General features: G+C 40.9%; 1 protein-coding gene across 2 annotated transcripts in view; it reads left to right on the top strand.

Annotated features, from left to right (window-relative positions):
* LOC133574474 (prolyl 4-hydroxylase subunit alpha-1-like) overlaps positions 1–20,402 on the top strand; it is a 37,624-nt gene extending 17,222 nt beyond the window's left edge. The window contains exons 6-14 of one of the 2 annotated variants that reach the window (XM_061926631.2): positions 203–372; positions 1,415–1,591; positions 4,056–4,126; positions 8,673–8,772; positions 14,876–14,929; positions 15,008–15,073; positions 15,153–15,221; positions 19,963–20,059; positions 20,127–20,402. In XM_061926631.2, coding sequence (XP_061782615.1) covers positions 203–372; positions 1,415–1,591; positions 4,056–4,126; positions 8,673–8,772; positions 14,876–14,929; positions 15,008–15,073; positions 15,153–15,221; positions 19,963–20,059; positions 20,127–20,185 — 863 coding nt within the window. In that variant the 3' untranslated portion in view covers positions 20,186–20,402. The remainder of the gene's footprint in view (positions 1–202; positions 373–1,414; positions 1,592–4,055; positions 4,127–8,672; positions 8,773–14,875; positions 14,930–15,007; positions 15,074–15,152; positions 15,222–19,962; positions 20,060–20,126) is intronic. The other variant, XM_061926632.2, reaches the window with a different exon arrangement.
* Positions 20,403–20,610: the final 208 nt, after the last annotated feature.

Genomic DNA, 20,610 nt, shown 5'->3' on the forward strand with positions numbered 1-20,610 from the left:
ATGAATATATATATGTTAATTAAAACCTGTGCCGTATTTTTACTGAAGACTTGGGCCTACTATGCTACTGTATTTTAAATGTTTGTCATGGTGACACTTGGAGAGCCAAGTGTTTTGGTGACAGACGTTTGAGAACCACAAGTATAGATTTTCTGCAGCACAATCTTCAGAAACTGCGATGATTTGCTTTTGTGTTGTTAAGACCCCAGCATAAAGCAAGCTGAGATGAACCTTCACTACTTTGAGTATCACCTGGACAAGATGAAGAAGGGCGAGGAGACTGAGGAGACGCTCAGGATGGGCGGAGCTGAGCCACACCTGGACCACGACAAGACGTATGAGAAGCTGTGTCGTGGAAAGAGCACTGAGATGGTAAAGATTTACAGACACATGTTCAAACTGTACATTAGACAGTTGTTCAAACTGTACATTAGACTCTTGTTCATACTGTACATTAGACTCTTGTTCATACTGTACATTAGACTCATGTTCATACTGTACATTAGACACTTGTTCATACTGTACATTTGAATCATATAACTTTGTATGTGACATATGTTAGCTGCTAGCATGCTAACTTTTTTTAGCCGATTTTGTCGCCGTACACCTCAGAATCATATAACTTGGTATGTGACATATGCTAACTGTTAGCATGCTAACTTTTTTAGCCGATTTTGTCGCCGTACACCTCAGAATCATATAACTTTGTATGTGACATATGTTAGCTGCTAGCATGCTAACTTTTTACCCAATTTTGCTGCTGTACACCTCAGAATCATATAACTTGGTATGTGACATATGCTAACTCTTAGCATGCTAACTTTTTTAGCCGATTTTGTCGCCGTACACCTCAGAATCATATAACTTTGTATGTGACATATGTTAACTGCTAGCATGCTAACTTTTTTAGCCGATTTTGTCGCCGTACACCTCAGAATCATATAACTTTATGTGACATATGTTAACTGCTAGCATGCTAACTTTTTACCCGATTTTGTCGCCGTACACCTCAGAATCATATAACTTGGTATGTGACATATGCTAACTGTTAGCATGCTAACTCTTTTAGCCGATTTTGTCGCCTTACACCTCAGAATCATATAACTTGGTATGTGACATATGCTAACTGTTAGCATGTTAACTTTTTTAGCCGATTTTGTCGCCGTACACCTCAGAATCATATAACTTGGTATGTGACATATGCTAACTGTTAGCATGCTAACTTTTTTAGCCGATTTTGCCGCTGTACACTTAAAATTCATATAACTTTGTTCTTGGCCCATGTTAGCTTGTTTTTTTTTAGCTCATTTTGCATGCCTCCGCCTGAGAGTCATATAACTTGGTACTTGTTGCGTTCTAACTGTTGGCGTACATAATGCATCCACGCCTGACTCCCCGCTCGTCTTTCTAACAGACCTCACGCAGGCAGAGTCGCCTCTTCTGCCGTTACCATGACAGCCGTCGCCATCCGAGGTACGTGATTGGGCCTGTGAAAGAGGAAGACGAGTGGGATCGTCCCCGCGTCGTCCGATATCACGACATCGCGACAGACGAGGAGATGAGCAAGTTTAAAGAGCTGGCGAAACCCAGGGTGAGTCTAGTCGGCTCTTATTGTAAAAGAACTGAAGACGCAAGGAGCTTCCTTAGAAGAACAGTCTTTCATTGAAGGGTTTTCGTCTGTGGTCCTGTAGGTGGCAGTATTACAAAGATGTGGTAGTATTGCAATAGGAGGTACTATTACCAGTAGGTTTTGGTATTACAAAGATGTGGTAGGTAGGTGTCAATATTCTTTCATGCTAAAGTTCAAAGCATTAAAAATACAGCAATTCCTAGAAAACAAATAACTACTGTGCAGTCAACTAGAGCTGGCACATTTCACTCCTGTCGGTCGGTACGTGTCCATGCACTAAATTAGTCCCATTTATCAAATAGTTTGGCTCTAAATAAGCCTCTCACGACCCAACACACCTGGATTATGCGATTTGGAAACCAGATCTCTCGAGTGGGTGTTTGCCGCCGGAGGGAAGCCAGTCTCAACGTGCGGATTATAACCCGGAAGCAGATCCCATTCAATATAAGCATAGCAACAATTGTAATGAAGGGGATAATGTTCATTTGCTTCACAAATGAAAAGAACAGAACATTTTGAAGTGCATCGATGGTAGAAAAATGGAGATTTATTTAAGAAGGTAGCTAAGGAAACAGAATGTCTGCTTCATACAGACTCCTGAACAAAATACGAATGAGAAGAGAGTGAAGCAGGTAATATACAAGGCAAATAATAAAGTCTTCCTGCTGCATTTGTGAACTCCAAACTGATGAATAATAACTCTCATTCAAGTACCTTTGGGTGTGGGTGGACAATGAGCTGAACTGGACTGTTAACACGGACCACTTGTACAGGAAAGGACAGAGCAGGCTGTACTTCCTGAGGAGGCTGCGCTCCTTCAACATTTGTAAAAAAAACTCTTGTGGATGTACTACCAGTCTGTGGTTGCCAGTGTTCTGTACTACATGGTAGTGTGCTGGGGGGGGGGGGCAGTATATCTAAGAAGGACAGCTCCAGACTGGAGAAAGTGATCAGGCGGGCCGGTTCTACGATCGGAAGAGGACTGGAAAAACTAGTGAGCATCCTGGATGATGCCAGTCACCCTCTGCATAGCGTTATCAGTAGCCAGAGGAGCCTGTTCAGTGCTAGACTGCTTCATCCCAAGTGCAGGACTAATAGACTCAAAAACTCCTCTGTCCCACACGCCATTAGACTGTACAACTCCTCTCTTGTTATAATCTTATTTTACTGTTATATTTGTATTCTCATTGTTGCTTTTTATTTTTATTCTTATTGCAATATTTTTCCATTTTGTTTCCATTTATACCCCCATTATTTACTTTTTACTTTTTTAATTCGATCTCAATTCTGCACACTGAGTCAGGGCTGCATGGGATTCTGGGTATTTGTTCTGTTGTGTTTATGTTGTGTTAAGGTGCAGATGTTCTCCCGAAATGTGTTTGTCATTCTTGTTTGGTTTTGGTTCAAAGTGTGGCGCATTATTAGTAAGAGTGTTAAAGTTTTTTTTATACCGTTACCGTCAGTGTAACCTGTGTGGTTGGTGACCAAGTATGCCTTGTTGTCACTTACGTATGCAAGCAGAAGATGCATATAACAAAATGCTGGGCTGGCGTGCTGTTAATACAAATTGTAGAGGGAGCTAAATGCTGTACCATAGCGGCACTCCCTTATTATTATTGTAAGGGTGAAAATCAGAGTCACTGAAATCCGGAAGTCTCCTGGGAAAATCGGGGGGCTCGGCAAGTATGCAGCTGAGCCGCATCAGAGTGATCAAAGAGCCGCATGCGGCTCCGGAGCCGCGGGTTGCCGACCCCTGCCCTGGGACGTCACTGATGGCAGGTGGACATCAGATCTAGGTGTCAGTGATGGCAGGTGAAGGTCAGATCTAGGTGTCACTGACTGTAGGTGAAGGTCAGATCTAGGTGTCAGTGATAGCAGGTGAAGGTCAGATCTCGGTGTCACTGACTGTAGGTGAAGGTCAGATCTAGGTGTCACTGACTGTAGGTGAAGGTCAGATCTAGGTGTCACTGACTGTAGGTGAAGGTTAGATCTAGGTGTCACTGACTGTAGGTGAAGGTCAGATCTAGGTGTCACTGACTGTAGGTGAAGGTTAGATCTAGGTGTCACTGACTGTAGGTGAAGGTCAGATCTAGGTGTCACTGACTGTAGGTGAAGGTTAGATCTAGGTGTTACTGACTGTAGGTGAAGGTTAGATCTATGTGTCACTGACTGTAGGTGAAAGTCAGATCTAGGTGTCACTGACTGTAGGTGAAGGTCAGATCTAGGTGTCACTGATTGTAGGTGAAGGTCAGATCTAGGTGTCACTGACTGTAGGTTAAATGAGTCAAGTAGAAGTTGGCTTTCATTTTCACAATCATGTTCTTAATTTAGTTGACACATTAAAAAAAAGTGAGTCCTCATCTTAATTTGCTGACATGCCTTTTTCTCCTTCCTCCCTCCTCCACAAACGCGATGGCTGAACTAGCTAACACGTTCCAAAGTGGTGGACAGTCAGGCCGGTCATTCTTACGAGGCCGGGTACAGAATCTCAGAGAAGTAAGACCCCCCAGCTGGACAAAGGAGCACTTTGTTGCATGTGAAGCACATAACAAGAAATTCAACACCCCTTTATTAATGAAGATATGTCAAAAATAATGTTTATTGATAAATGTTTCTGGTAGATAAAGCCTGGTTTATGCTTGTGTCTGCTAAGCAAACTTGCTCCTCCCCCTCTAACTCTCTTGTTCATTAGTGTAGACACTAGATGGCAGTATAAGCACATACTCATGGTCAAATTACTGTACTCTTTTCATTCATGATAACTAATAACTATATTTAATTAGAATTACCAAAATAAACACCTTATGTCATGGTGGTCAGGTGACAGTATCAACTATCACGTTTGCTTGTCTGGCGGTTGATTCTTTGCATGGAGTGAGAAGAGAAAGTCAAAATGAGGAAATTGTGGATAAAAGAGGAAAAGTCACTTTGACATGATCAGTGGGACCGTAGTCAGACCCATGTGGTCTGTAAATGATGCAAGGCAGGACCGCTAACACCACACCGCCTTAGCCACGCTCACCCTTTAGAGCACAGCTGTAACTTCCTGCCACTAAACCTGCAGAAAATAGTTCTTCTCAGGTTTCTCTGTTTCAATTTTCATACTTTGCACTATTTTCTTACACTTTGTGAAGCATTTCTTACATATTCATGATTTTTGCACCTTTTAAGAGCTTATTGTTAAGTCTTCAATATGATTTTACTATTTTGTTGACATTGAGTGTTTTCCATGCTTGTGTTGACATTTCCTTTCTGCCTTGTTAGCTGAGGGCATTACAATCAGAGGAAGGTTACATCTGAAATAAAAATGTTTAGTATATTTTTTCCTGCTCCTCATTTTACACAGGTCATAAAGAATATCCTTAATTATCGATATCGATTTAACGATAGTGTAGGAGCCTAAATGATTAAGTTAATTTACATTTTATGGAAGGTGCTTTATGTTAATTCAGCCAAAAGGGGACTATTTACTTTATTTAAATAATACGAAAATGTATATATTGCATGCTTAGAATAATTATAAGGTACACTTTATTTGAAATTATTACATTTGTCTGAATAATTTGATGACGTACTATTTTATACTGCTTTAATGCAGAGAAGATTACGTAACTGTTTAATTGTGTATATGGCGGAAGGATCTGTGTGGTAATATGGTTTGGACACAATGTATTGTGGGTAATGGCAGTCAGGTAGGGTGGAATCGAGCCACACAGTTCAGTGTTTCCCACAGGACAGGCATCTATTTGTGGTGGTGTGGTCGGGTGGCGGTGGCAGCGGCGATGACCAAGAAGAACGTGGAGTTGGAATATAATTACAACATTTAATGTACATATTTATATACAGATTTGAACAATTAGTGATTCACTGAAATATATTTATTAATTGTGGTTCTTACAAAAAATATATCTTATAAAATATAAAAGCTATAATGTCTCTTAAAGCTCTGCCCCATTAATTAGTGAATACTAAATAATTTAACTTTAGCCTACTACTACAACCATATTATTTACCAGCAACATGAAGTGAAACAGAGACAGAGGTGTCCTGCCACAGTCAGTCAACCTCCTCCTCCTGCTGCTGCTGAACAGGTCGCACCTGTGGTCCGGACTGTAGGCCTACCTCCTCTCCAAGTCGAGCCCTTTTCGGCCGTTGAAAATATTTTTCTATACTCATCTGTGTGAAGGAGTGAACATCCAACATTAGAATTTATTACTAACGAGCAGAAGCGCTCTATGTACAGTGCCGTCTAACCTTAAGCGGCAGCAGCTCAACACATGCAGGGTTCAACGTTAAGGTTTTTTTCTACTTGCCCGACTTCTCAAATCTACTTGCTCCAATATTTTTACTTGTCCTGCCTAGGTTTTTTTCTGGCTGTGTAGTGCTCATGGCTATATCTTACTAAAATTCTTCCCGTTGACTATTTACAACACTACACAGTATTTATTATTATTATTATCTATAATTACATTTAAATGGCATTGCATACATGTAAAATGAAATGCTATTTCACATTATTTGACCAGTAGCAGTTACACCCATCTGAACAAGTCAGCCACCTGTTTAAAGCCCGATCACAGTTGAAATCTTGAAATGAAGGGCCTTTAATGGCCAAAACATTAACCTGGACAACATTTTAACAGCTGGTTGGCTCAGATTTTATTCTTTTCATTGCATTCACATGCTGCAGTGGACAATTTAGCTTCAGTCCATGTGTGTTTATTGACAACAGGGTTATAACCTGGACACGTTAGCTCGTCGGTATGGCAACACGTGACTGTTACTACGTGCGTCTGCCCCGGCCCACGAGTCAAACAGTGGCGGTGTTAATGAAGCAGCGTCAGGCTGCTCACCGTCAGTGAAACGCTCGGTGAAATCGCGGATTAAATATATGACGAGCCGCGAGCGATGCAGCTATAACCTATCTACCTATAACCTATATTACCCTCGTATTTTGATCCCGTCCGTCCGTCCGTCCCTCTTCTTCTTCTTCTTCTTCTTCTTCTTCTTCTTCTGGCCCACCAGGTGAATTAAGTGCTATTGGCGGAGTTACAATGCATAGTAGGCTACCGCCACCTACTGCACCGGAGTTGTAACTACAAGCAAGATTCACAGACAGTCCCATTGCTTTTATGAGCGGTCGAGCGAGTCAAAAGCCGAAAAATCCATTTGTGGCGGACGTAATTCTTTCGTGGCGGGCCGCCACAAATAAATGAATGTGTGGGAAACACTGCAGTTTTTTGACCTTACTCTTACTTTTTCTAACTCTTTCTTACTGTAACAAACCCGCTTTATTTTGCCGTTCATTTGTTCCCAGATCGTTATTGTTTTACGTTTTTGAAGGATTAAGTTGAAGTAAACGATACAAAACGAAGAGGAGCGTCTGGAGTTTTGTTTGTTGTTGCCGCAGCAAGCGGGAGCAGGAGAAAGTAGAGGAGCGTCAACATTAAGAAACTATAGATATCATGATATCGTTTCCAGCCATATCGCCCACCTCTAACAACACGTAATGTACCGAATATCTTTTTCCACAGGTTCTGATTCAGTTGAAGGTGCAACCAAAACTCTTCTGCAATATGAGAGGACACAGAAATGGTTTCCAGTAGAGATGCGCGGATAGGCAATTATTTCATCCGCAACCGCATCAGAAAGTCGTCAACCATCCGCCATTCACCCGTTTTAACATTTAATCAGAACCGCACCCGCCCGCACCCGCCCGTTGTTATATATCTAATATAGACGATGCAAGGCATTAGTGAGGTTATAAAGCTTTTGCCTGTTAAAGAAAGGAGACTGATCCAATGCAGCACAGACATTCGCGTGCCACGCTGTCACGGCCCAGACGCACACCAGTGCGCAATCATATGGGAGCCGCGCTGAGCGCACCTCCAAGCGCGTCTCGCTGCCGGCGACGGCCGGGTATGGGCCCGACGCTCCAGCGCCATCCATTTTCAGGGCTAGTTGATTCGGCAGGTGGGTTGTTACACACTCCTTAGCGGGTTCCGACTTCCATGGCCACCGTCCTGCTGTCTATATCAACCAGGGTGAGCCCCACCCCTTTCGTGAGCGCACTGCGCGCGGAGTGACCCCTGTTACGCGCCCCCGGCAACAGGGGTGGCGGGCAGGTAAGCTGCGCGGGCGGAGCGCGCGGAGTGACCCCTGTTACGAGCCCCCGGCCACGGGGGTGGCGGGCAGGTAAGTTGCTTACCTGCTGCGCGTGACGCCGGCCGGGCGAAGGCGGACGAGGCGGGGTGTCGGTGCGGTGGTGACCCTGGACGTGCGTCGGGCCCTTCTCGCGGATCGCCTCAGCTACGGCTCCCGGTGGGGCCCTTTCGGGGCAAGGGGCCTCGGTCCCGGACCCCGGCGAGGCGTCCCTTCTCCGCTCCGTAAAAGTGTCCATCTCTTTTTTTTTTTCTTCTTCTGTTGTGGCATATGCTGCAGGTGCCTGCTCGTTTTTCGTATGTGGGTAACAACATTTAACTATGTATATATATTTCCCAATTGGTTTAACTGCCACCCGCCTGAATCTATTTAAAATCTAATTTTTTTTTATTTCAACCGCCCGACCCGACCCGCGGATAAAATCTAATTTTTTTTTAATTTCAACCGCCCGATCCGCGGATAATCCGCGGACTCCGCGGTTGTGTCCGCAAACCACGCATCTCTAGTTTCCAGTCTTCTGTCACTGGAATTCAAAGTCTGACTAAAATGACTACTGTGTCTAATTTGGGGGGGATTTGGCCTGTAGACAATGGTTTTAGGTCCAGAACACTAAGTATCAAAGTTGGCAGTATTGACCTTTTTAACCGCGATGCAGAACTTGGAAATGCAGCAGAAGCATAAACCAGACTTAGGTCTTCAATAGAGAACTTTCAACAACTTTTTCATTGTCCTGCTTCCACTTGTCATATCTTTCCGACAGCCACTTGTCACAAAGGTGTCTCCACTCTTTAATGGACGTGTCACATTGACCTCTTTCCGTCTTCTGGTCTCCATCAACCTGTCCTAGTTCAACACATGACGTCGTCCTCCTCTTATTCAGCGCGTGGCTGGGACAGCACGAGCACCCTGTGGTGAACATGATGGTCCAGAGGATCGGGGACATCACCGGCTTGGACGTGTCCACAGCAGAGCAGCTGCAGGTACATTTGACCCCATCACCTTCTCATGGCTTGACCTGGAGGAGTGTACCAGGTACACTCTGTTAAACACTCATCTGTAGATGGTATGGTAATTACTTTTTTTTTAACTGTAAAATCTAGAGGTGGGAATCTCTGGGCACCTCAGCATTCCATTCAGATTCTTGGGATGAAATCAACAGGAAACATCTCCGACCAGATGAACAAATGTCCTTTATATAGATGTCATGTGTGTGTGTGTGTGTGTCAGTACATAAACTGTCTGGCGAGCTGTGTAGAAAATAGTTCATCCATCCATTTTGTACCGCTTGTCCCTTTTGGGGTCGCGGGGGGTGCTGTAGGCTATCTCAGCTGCATTCGGGTGGAAGGCATAGTACACCCTGGACAAGTTGCCATTCTGTTAGAAAATAGTTCATCAGTGTTCACTCTTACAATAACAATGTTGCCACAGTTTGGTTATTATACAGCTTACCCAACATAACCCAAAACCCAATGAAGTATTGTTGGTGGTTTTTAAATGCATTTTTAAAGTGATTTACCATACCATACCATACCAACTTTATTTATAAAGCCCTTTTAAGACAAGCACAGTTGAAAAACAAAGGGCTGTACACCACAAAGAAATGGAGGCAAAGGACAGACTAAAAAATAACATTTAAAACAGAAATAAAAATACACATTTAAAAAGCAAATATAAATTACCCTAAGAACAGTTTGTTAGATAAAAACAGCTTAAAAGTTAAAAACAGTTCAAAAAGTTAAAAGCTAAAAACAGTTTAAAGTCTCATGCTGGGTTAAAAGCCAGTGAATAAAAATGGGTTTTAGAGGTAGAATTGATTGCTCCCATTAGCTGCATTGCTCGCCACCTAGAATGAGCCCATTTTTATATTGGAAAGCAAAAAAAACTAAAAACTTTTGTCTTCTTGTCTTTCATATTGATTGTGAACAATAGGCAAAATCCCCCCCCCCCCCAAAAAAAGTGCAGTTCCCCTTTAAATGCAATACTAAAAAAAGGAAAAACAAAAATCAATAAAAGCAGCAGTATCAATGTTTCAATAATATCAAAAATAGTTGTTCATTGTTTTAATCTAATAAATGATTCTTAAAAAAGTACAAAAAAATTATATATATATATATATATATATATATATATATATATATATATATATATATATATATATGTCTTAATAAGGTTATCCAAAAAATAGTGCTCGATACCGTAGTAGAGCGCAATATATGTATGTGTGGGGAAAAAATCACAAGACTACTTCATCTCTACAGGCCTGTTTCATGAGGGGTTCCCTCAATCATCAGGAGATTAAATCTCCTGATGATTGAGGGAACCCCTCATGAAACAGGCCTGTAGAGATGTGAAGTGAAGTGAATTATATTTATATAGCGCTTTTCTCTAGTGACTCAAAGCACTTTACATAGTGAAAACCCAATATCTAAGTTACATTTAAACCAGTGTGGGTGGCACTGGGAGCAGGTGGGTAAAGTGTCTTGCCCAAGGACACAACGGCAGTGACTAGGATGGCGGAAGCGGGGATCGAACCTGCAACCCTCAGGTTGATGGCACGGCCACTCTACCAACCGAGCTATACTGCCCCGAGATGAAGTAGTCTTGTGATTTTTTTCCCCACACATACATACATATATATATATATATATATAAGTATTATTGAGTGAATGCTCCAAAACATTCACACGTGTTTTTTTTACACCAAATTTCATCTATTTGTTATTATTATTCATTCTCCAGATTTTGGCGCGTTCTACCTTCCACATTTTTCATCCCATTTATACCGTTACTACTTCAAAAGATTCAGCCTGTTCAGGAATTGTGTGCTCTACTGCAACCATTTAAAAAAAACAATTCCCAAATTTCCCATAACACATAGTTTTTTTTCAATTTTCCCCATTCATAATGAATTTTCAAACTTCCACAATTCCCACATTTTTCAACCTATTCAAAGCATTCCAACATCAACACATTCCACTCATGCTGGACATTCTAACTAACACTTTCCCAAGTTCCAAACCAAATTCCAGTTTTCCTGGAAATTCAAACTGTTCAACATTCAACCTACATTCTGTCAGCATTGGAGCATTCACACACAATTCCTCATCTAGTTTGTTAGAACAATTACAACTTGTTTTTTAACTGGTTAGAAAAGCTTGTTTTGGTTGCATAGAGTCGGCCTAAAAAATTGTTTCTCATTAAAAAAAAATGTTAATAGTTTAGAAATCAATTTTTGAAAATTATGAATCGATTTAGAATCGCGATTCTGATGTGAATCGATTTTTTTTGTGCACCCCTACTCGATATCACTTTATATTGTGTTGAAAGTGTACAAACCTTCACTAAAATAGGGACTGGAACCAATTATTCATATTTACCGTATTTTCCGCACCATAAGCCGCCCTGGGTTATAAGCCGCGCCTTCAATGAACGGCATATTTCAAAACTTTGTCCACCTATAAGCCGCCCCGTGTTGTAAGCCGCATCTAACTGCGCTAAAGGAATGTCAAAAAAACAGTCAGATAGGTCAGTCAAACTTTAATAATATATTAAAACCAGCGTGATGTGGGCGCGCATGGAGTCGTATATCAACATGGACGGAGCTGCGTGAAAAAAGCCACCCGGCCTCTTCGCGTAAACTTAAACTTACCTTAACCACTCGCTCATCTTTTCTTCATCCATCCCTTCGAGTTAGCTTTTATGATGACGCCGGCTGGAAAGGTCTCTTTTGGCAAGGTCTTCCTTTTGAATATCACCATGGGTGGAAGTTTCTGGCCATTAGCATGGCAAGCTAGAACCACAGTGAAGGATGACTTCTCATTCCCTGTGGTGCGAATATTCACCGTACGTGCTCCCGTTGTATCCACAGTGCGGTTCACAGGAATATCAAAAGTCAGTGGAACCTCGTCCATGTTGATAATGTTCTCTGGCCGGATCTTTTTTTCAGCTATCTTGTTTTTACAATATGCACGGAAAGTAGCGAGCTTTTCTTGAAAGTCTTTAGGCAGTTGCTGTGAAATAGTAATCCGTGTGCGGATGGAGAGATTGCGTCTTTTCATGAACCGGATCCCTGTCGCTTAGTAGGAGCCATTTTGTGGTCTTTACAGATGTAAACACACAAAGGAAATGAAACGTACGGTAATATCCGCGCGCTTTTTCTTCTTCTACGCGGGCGGGTGGTTGCTTACAGTAGAAGAAGAAGCGCTTCCTGTTCTATGGGGGCGGGTGCTTACCTTGGCGGTTGCTTGCGTAGAAGAAGAAGCACTTCCTCTTCTACGGGGAAAAAAGATGGCGGCTGTTTACCGTAGTTGCGAGACCGAAACTTTATGAAAATGAATCTTAATATTAATCCATATATAAAGCGCACCGGGTTAAAAGCCGCACTGTCAGCTTTTTAGTAAATTTGTGGTTTTTAGGTGCGGCTAATAGTGCGGAAAATACGGTACTTTGTTTCTTACGGAGAAATTTGCTTCACTTTACAAACGTTTTGATTTACGAACCCCGTTTTGGAACCAAAACAGCTTCCACTGTTTTGTAGCGCCCCCTGTGGTTGGGAGTAGAACTAGCAATGATTTCACCAATGATCAATAATCAGACAAACTCTTAAAAGGAAGGTGGAGAGAAACTACCGGGGTCTTGCGTGGACGTCCTCTCGGCCTCTTCCCTTTCTTCTGGAATAAAAGTTCCCGCTCTTGTTCCCTAACGCGACACAAATAAAAAGAAACATTCAAGCACAGATGGAGAATGTATTTGTTGAAAGAAGAAAACTCACCGCTTGTTGAACGCCGCCAATAACCTCGGGTCCAAAATGTTCTCCTCTGGCTCCCAACTGTTGAGCCTGAAAAGGCTTTTTTTTTTTTTTATTAAAAAAAAAAAAAATCAATTCTCAGAAATTTGAAAAAAAAAAAAGATGATTTGGATGTGAATCTACAATGTTTTTTACACCCAATTTCTGCAAAGTGAGAAACAGTACCACTCATATTTTTATGGTAAAATTCTGGCGACTGAGCTGCCAGTTTTTTACCGTAAAATATACTGGCGTCATTTTTAGGGTGTAAATGGAAAATGGTATCACTCTTTGTTTGTTTTTTACTGTAAAATGTATGTTTATTACAGTGCGTGGAAAAACTGAACCACTTTTATTTTTATATTAAAATTCTGGCGACCGAGCTGCCAGTGTATAACGTAAAATACCACAAGTATTTACCCCCTACTTAGTATTTTGTCCCTTTTCTGCTGCTGCTGCTTACTGGTCATGACCTGGATACTTGAGTCATGTCATGATGATGACATACCTGCCAACTACTCCGGTTTTCCCGTAATTCGTACGGTTTTCATCAACCTATTCCGGGTTACGGTTGCAGTGATAAAAAATACGGTTTTTCATTAATTAAAAAAAAAAAAGGGTGAAAACTACGCGAATTGCACCTTGTGCAGACAAGATTTTTCGATCGGACACGGAGGAATTAGCGATGTAAAAGACCACGTTGGGACAAAAAAACACAAGTCTAATGCCGTTGCTAGCGATACAAGTGGAAAACTTTCAACGTTTTTCGTCGCCCAAACAGATTCTTTGGATGTGATAAATGCCGAAGTTTTATTTACGGAGGCAATAATTGAGCATGGACTTCCAATTGCACTGGCTGATCACATGGGACAGTTAAATGTTTGTAATGCAACCTTTAAAAATCATTACGCGGTGATCGCGGTCCCAAAAATAAACTTTTCTTGCATGATAATGTCCAGAAAAACTCGCTTTATATTACTATAGAGTCCTTTTAACGAATGAGTTTGATGGTTTATCACAAACCTTAAATGAAAGAAGTCCTTTGTTCTCCTGCACCATGCATGCGCTTTGGCCTTGCTTCGTGTTTGGTGCGCAATCCTGTCGGCTGTATTTCACAGCACGTCTTTGACAACTTGAAGTGGCATAAAACATTTAAAACAAAGGGGTTATAGGAACAATCACTTTCAGTGTTTTATGCAACTTCAAGTTGTCAAAGACGGTATGCTGGTGCCCGACTGCCACAAGTGGAACAAACATTTGAAACAAAGGGGTTATAGGAACAATCACTTTCAGTGTTTTATGCCACTTCAAGTAAACTTATCATAAAGTTACCATATCATTTTTGCAGTATGATCAATCTGATAGAATACATTTGGATTTTAGCCACAAAAAGGTAATGACACCAATGTTATCTATTGGAATTGTTTAGTACTGTTATACTGTTAAAAGTGTTTATACTATTTATGCTTTCAAGTCCAAGTTGAAGAAATCTTGTTAAATGTTGACAGCATAACTACCAAAATACAGAAGTATGTCCTTAATATTTTTGCAGTGCTATTTCTGTTGAAAAGTTCAAATGATTACATTAGAGATGTGATGTGCCACTTTTCAAGTGTCTGATGGCTTAAATTAATTTTCATTAATTTTTCATATTTTGAATTCTTTTGAAAGGCTTACAAAAAAACTACATTTGAATTGTAATTCCATGCTATTGACAGGACTATTAATTTTAATGAAGTTAGCTTACCATGTTTACAGTATGATAATTGTGATAGAAATGTGAATTTTAGGCACAGAATATTTTTTACAATTGAACAAGGCAGTAGATTATACAAGCTTGGACAGAAAGTTAATAATGACACCAATTTTTTTTTTAATGGAATTGTTTAGTACTGTTTTACCATTTGTTTACTGTAAAAAGTGTTTATACTTTCAATTAACAAATTGAAGTCTTGTGAAAGGTTGACAGGATAACTGGCATTAACTGTCAAAATAATTTCAAACTATTGAAGTTAGCTTACAGAATAAACATGTCAATCAACCCATATGATTTTTGCTGTAATATTTTTGTTTTGAAAAGTCACTGTGACTGATAGAAAAGTGATGGTTTTAGCAACATTTTAACCTGTCTGAATGCTAATAATCATTTTGCGTCGGGGGGCGAAGCCCTGAACCCCCCACCAGGACTTTGTCCTGGACCTACCGGGGCCTGCGGCCCTTGGACCCTGGCTACTAGGTTTTTCTGATTTCAAAAGTTGGCAGGTATGTGATGACCTCCTACTCATCTGTCTTTGCAGGTGGCAAACTACGGTGTGGGAGGACAGTACGAAGCACATTATGATTTTAACCGGGTAGATATAAGCCGGGGCTTCATGCACTTGTACTGCTTCCTGTTTGTCGTAACCTATGACCTCCTCGTGGTGCCACAGGAAGATGAATCCGACTCCTTTGCAGAGCTGGGGACAGGAAACAGAATCGCCACCTGGCTGCTTTACGTCAGTGATTGACACTTGACGTCATTTAAAAATAAAATAAAAAACCCTGCCTGTAACATCTTCACCCTCCCTGCTGCAGATGAGCGACGTGCAGGCAGGGGGCGCCACCGTCTTCACTGATGCAGGAGCCGCGGTTTGGCCCAAAAAGGTCTGTGCCGATAACACACACCGGTCACTTCATTAGGTACCAGGCTTGTGCAGGATTCAAAATTGAACTGAAAAGCTCTCCCAAATTCGAATGAAGTCTGTGAAATTCCACTTGTTGATTTTGATGTATTACTAAATCATGCGTTAAGAATCAAATATTCAAACAGTGTTACTGTTCAAACTGTGTGTAATGTTACAGCGGCCAAGAATATTTATTATATATTTAGGCCCATTACGCTACTGTATTTTAATGTTGGTCATTAGGGTGGTACTTGGAGAGCCAAGTGTTTTCTGAAGTGGTGCTTGTTGAAAAAGGTTTGAGAAGCACTGCTTTGTATGATGTGACTTTTTATTTTTACATCAAATTTGCCTCATGTACACATTATATTAAGAGTTTCCACGTGAAGCATTCAGTCATTAAAGGGATTTTGCCAAAATTAGGGCCTTAAATGGCATTAACAAGCATTACATTCGATATCCAGAGGCATTAAAATACATCATTGTGGGTGTCAGGTTCAAACCCTGATGACATCTATTAAACGAGACAAGAAGCAAGGAATTAAACAGACAGAATTAAATTTGGCTCCAGTCTCCAGCACGCTCTGGCGAAAGATTGTACGCCACCTCTTTTCTTTGGACTTTCCCTGATTACATGGCAACAGCTGTTTCTAAGGGACGTGGGTCGTAAACAGCCATCGCCTTTGATTACAACAGTTCAAAGAAAAGGTCGTAAAACAGTTCAAACAAGCGGTACCTGGAGGGGAGTCAGGCCCTGCTTCCTCTCCGCTTTTTAGTTCTTGGGTCAGACAATATCTTTCTGTTGATTACAATACATGAAAGAAACAGAACACCTTCATGTTGCTTCCCATCCTACACAGTGAAGTTTTACAAGACTTTTGATCGGTAGGATTAAAGACAGCTTTTGTCCTCTTGCCGGGAACTCAATGTAACACAAAGTTTTGTGATAACTTAGATACAATTATTCTAACAGTAGGCCTGAGCCGATTAGTCAATAAGTTAATTAATTGAACGATACATGCAAATAAACTAGATAACATTTATAAAAAGGTCTGCGTTTCCGTTTCTTTTCTTTGTCTCCGGCTTTCAAAGTGGTTACAAGAGTTTCTCCGCACCAGAGTGAAGCGTCTTGTCAGTCATCCACAATCTTTGTTTGGGTATGAGCAGGTGCGACCGCTAGCTAACACGCACAGAATACACGGACATCGCCTCGCTGGGAGCGACTCCCGAGCGACAGGAACAAAGATGACGTTCAAATGTTGTCAATATTTAGTGTTTTATCGTTCATAGTTAATATTGTAAATCTCACATTCTTTATTTTCATGTACATTCTGGGTGTCTCATTCGGTAAAAAAAAAAGTGAAATTCCATTCCGTTTTTAAGGCAGTCTGTCATAATGTTTTTAGCATTCAGTCAGACATTATTATGAGGTTTTGTATTAGTGTTCCTAAAAATAATACCAGCCCCCAGACAAATTTTATTGTCTAAATTTGGCCCCGGAGTCAAAATAATTGCTCAGGCCTGGTTTATACAGACAATTGTATGCTTTTAACTATCTGCAGTAGTTGCATTAACAATCATTACATTTATTTGCTTATACCAGGGGTCAGCAAACCCGCGGCTCTAGAGCCGTTTAGCGCCGCCCTATTGGCTCTCTGGAGCTTTTTTAAAAATGTATGAAAAATGGCAAAAGATGAGGGGAAAAAAATATATTTTTTGTTTTAATATGAGGACAAACATGACACAAACCTCCCTAATTGTAACAAAGCACACTGTTTATATTAAACATGCTTCACTGATTCGAGTATTTGGCTAGCGCCGCTTTGTCCTACTAATTTTGGCGGTCCTTGAACTCACCGTAGTTTGTTTACATGTATAACTTTGTCCGACTTTCTAGGACGTGTTTTATGCCACTTCTTTTTCTGTCTCATTTTGTCCACCAAACTTTTTTTAACGTTGTGCATGAAAGGTGAGTTTTGTTGATGTTAGTGACTTGTGTGGAGTGCTAATCAGACATATTTGGTCACTGCATGACTGCAAGCTAATCGATGCTAACATGCTATTTAGGCTAGCTATATGTACATATTGCATCTTTATGCCTCATTTGTAGCTATATTTGAGCTCATTTAGTTTCCTTTAAGTCCTCTTAATTCAATTTATATCTCATGACACACTATCTGTATGTAATATGGCTTTTAAGTTTTTGCGGCTCCAGACAGATTTGTTTTTGTATTTTTGGTCCAATATGTCTCTTTCAACATTTTGGGTTGCCGACCCCTGGCTTATACCTTATTCCAGCAAATGCTTTTCCTTTTTTTAAAAGCTTTATTTATAAACAAATCATTTCACTTGATGTATTATAACTTCTGTAGGGCAGAGCCAATTCAAAATCTTCAAATTAATTTCAATAAAATTCCACATTTGGTATTTTGCACAAGCCTCATCCCAAATCGTCCCTCACCACATCGCGTTTTAAAATTTCCATCTTCACTCTGTTGTAGCTCTTTAGTAGATTTTATTTAAGCTTGGTCTATTTTAAGCATCTTTAAGTATAAAGATGTCTAACTGAAGTAAAAACAATATTAATCCTACAGTTGTACTAGCCACTAGATAAGACCAAACCTATCAAGAGTGTGCTGTTCAGTATCCTGGCCGCTGATTGGCTCAGCTATAGACAACATTGCTATATCAGAAACATGTGATCATTGAGTTGTTTTATATCTAACAGAGGTGGGACCAAGTCATTGTTTTGCAAGTCACAAGTAGGTCTCAAGTCTTTGCCCTCAAGTCCGAGTCAAGTCCCGAGTCAAGACAGGCAAGCCCCGAGTCAAGTCCAAAGTCAAGACTGGAAAGTCTCAAGTCAAGTCCTAAGTCCTGCATTTTGAGTTTCGAGTCCTTTCAAGTCCTTTTAACCACAGACTAATATATTAACACAGATTGTGTATGCTTTTCAAACGCTGTATTTATTTATTAAAACAAGTGCATTTTAAATTGCAGGAAAGAAAATTGTGCTGACATTGCACTTTATAATAGCACTATTAACCAGTCATTTTAAACATTAACTCATTCCTTTACAGAACAAACACATTGAAAAATAAAGTGCAAATGTACTTATTTGTACAAAAGTGTTAACATTGAAAAAACATGACATATACGTGAACATAACAAAAAAGTTGTACTTTTTATATGTCAGGGCCCTATGCTGCATTGCATTTGCAAAAGACCAAATTAGCCAAGAGTCTGTCAGTCATTTGTGCACGATGGGGGCGTAGTATGATGCCACCATGGCTGAAAACTCGCTCCACTGGAGCACTGGAGGCAGGCACTGCCAAGACTCTCATGGCCACTCGGAACAGTGAAGGAAGAGTCTTCATGTTCAATGCCCAGAACAAAAGGGGGGAGAGAGTTTTTTGGGGTTGGTGCACTACTTGTAAGTGTATCTTGTGTTTTTTATGTTGATTTAATAAAAAAAATAAAAATAAATATTTCTTGTGCGGCCCGATACCAATCGATCCACGGACCAGTACCGGGCCGCGCCCCGGTGGTTGGGGACCACTGAGGTAAACAACCAACAGTATGTCAGAAAGCTAGCTAAAACGGTACACATATTCATAATATAGTATACATTTTAACTGACCTTTATTTTACTATTTTTGTCTTTTTTTAGGTGGTTAAAATACGCGGTGCTGCTGACCGCCGTCTAACGTTACGTGTGATATATTGACTAACGTAACCCTGCTTAAAAAAAATCACTGAACAAAAAGTATGAATAAGGTAGTGAACTGCAACAGATTCCCGTGTTTGCAATAACGTTATAACGTTAGCAGTGAGTTTACAGCCTCACTGATTTAACTACACAGCAAATAAAAGTCACGTTACTTAGCCAATAAACGTTATCTTACATTCAAAACTTACCCTTCTTTGTGCAACTTCAAATGCCGGACGAAGTTGGAAGTTGTTGCCTCTCCATCAGTAATTTTGGAACCGCATGTGTTGCATACTGCAAACCGTTTTGTGTTGACCACCTCGTAATTTTTATACCCAAACAAAATTATTTTAGGTATCATTTTTTGTTCACTGGCGTGTGGTTTGGACATGTCTTCTTCGTTGGTTGTCCTGCAATTTGATTGGATGAATGCTGTGTGATGAAAACAAAGTAGATCTAATATGATTGGCTGTTGTACTGAGAGCACACCAGCTGACACACGCAACGCTGATAGACAAGTACACAATGAAAAATACGGAGCGCTCCCGAATAACTTTTTCATCTTTGGGTTTTGGGGAAAGTAGCAAGTCATGTCAAGTCATGTCAATTCAAAAGGCTCAAGTCCAAGTGAAGTCACAAGTCATTGATGTTAAAGTCTAAGTCGAGTTGCAAGTCTTTTTACATTTTGTCAAGTCGAGTCTAAAGTCATCAAATTCATGACTCGAGTCTGACTCGAGTCCAAGTCATGTGACTCGAGTCCACACCTCTGATATCTAAAGCTTTCATATTGAGAATGTCATAAACATTTCTTTTGTTTCAGCTGTAAAAATATTTGATTTATAAACATTAGCGGGAATTATTATTTATTTTATCAGGCTTGGAACCAATGAATGTACTGAACACTGTAAGTTGCTGTGGTGTAAACATATTAGAAACACCTCCGTAGTGTTACGTCATGCACTCGTGCAGGTGTACCTAATGAATTGTCTATTGGTTTCCCGTGTTGCCTTGTCCGCAGGGCACGGCCGTCTTCTGGTACAATCTTCACCCCAGCGGAGACGGAGACTATCGGACCAAACACGCCGCCTGTCCCGTCCTCGTGGGAAGCAAGTGGGGTGAGCGTCGATGTCTGCACGTCCTCTTTTAAAATCATTCTTATTTGTTGCCGTCGTCTTTGTCCAGTGGCCAACCTGTGGTTGCATGAACGAGGACAGGAGTTCAGGCGGCCCTGTCCCCTTTGACGGTCCCAGTAAGCATGTTTACCAACAGGACTCTGCTACCAGATTGTTTGTACGCCCCTGTATCGGTGTGTTACCATGGCGACCGTCTATTGCGGGTCCGGTTCTTGGAGACTCGCTGCTTGTTTTTGTCACTGCTGACTAATCGATTATCACAACATTTCCTGTTGAATGAAACATCAAATCATGACATCCGCCTTTTTGTTCTTGTGGATCAGCTCCAACCCTTTTCTCCCTCCATGATTGCACGTGCACCCAGGGTGTGAGAACATGTCCACATGCTAGTGTGGCAATAGATTACAGTATTGGCAGAAATGTGTTGTTGGTCACACAGGTACCAGTAAGTAAGTACCAGGGTTTCCCCTAAAGCAGGGCTGTCAAACTCATTTTAGGTCGGGGGCCACAAGAGTAAAATCTACTCCCAAGTG

This window comes from Nerophis lumbriciformis, linkage group LG32, assembly GCF_033978685.3.
Source record: "Nerophis lumbriciformis linkage group LG32, RoL_Nlum_v2.1, whole genome shotgun sequence".
Taxonomy (NCBI): Eukaryota; Metazoa; Chordata; class Actinopteri; order Syngnathiformes; family Syngnathidae; genus Nerophis; species Nerophis lumbriciformis.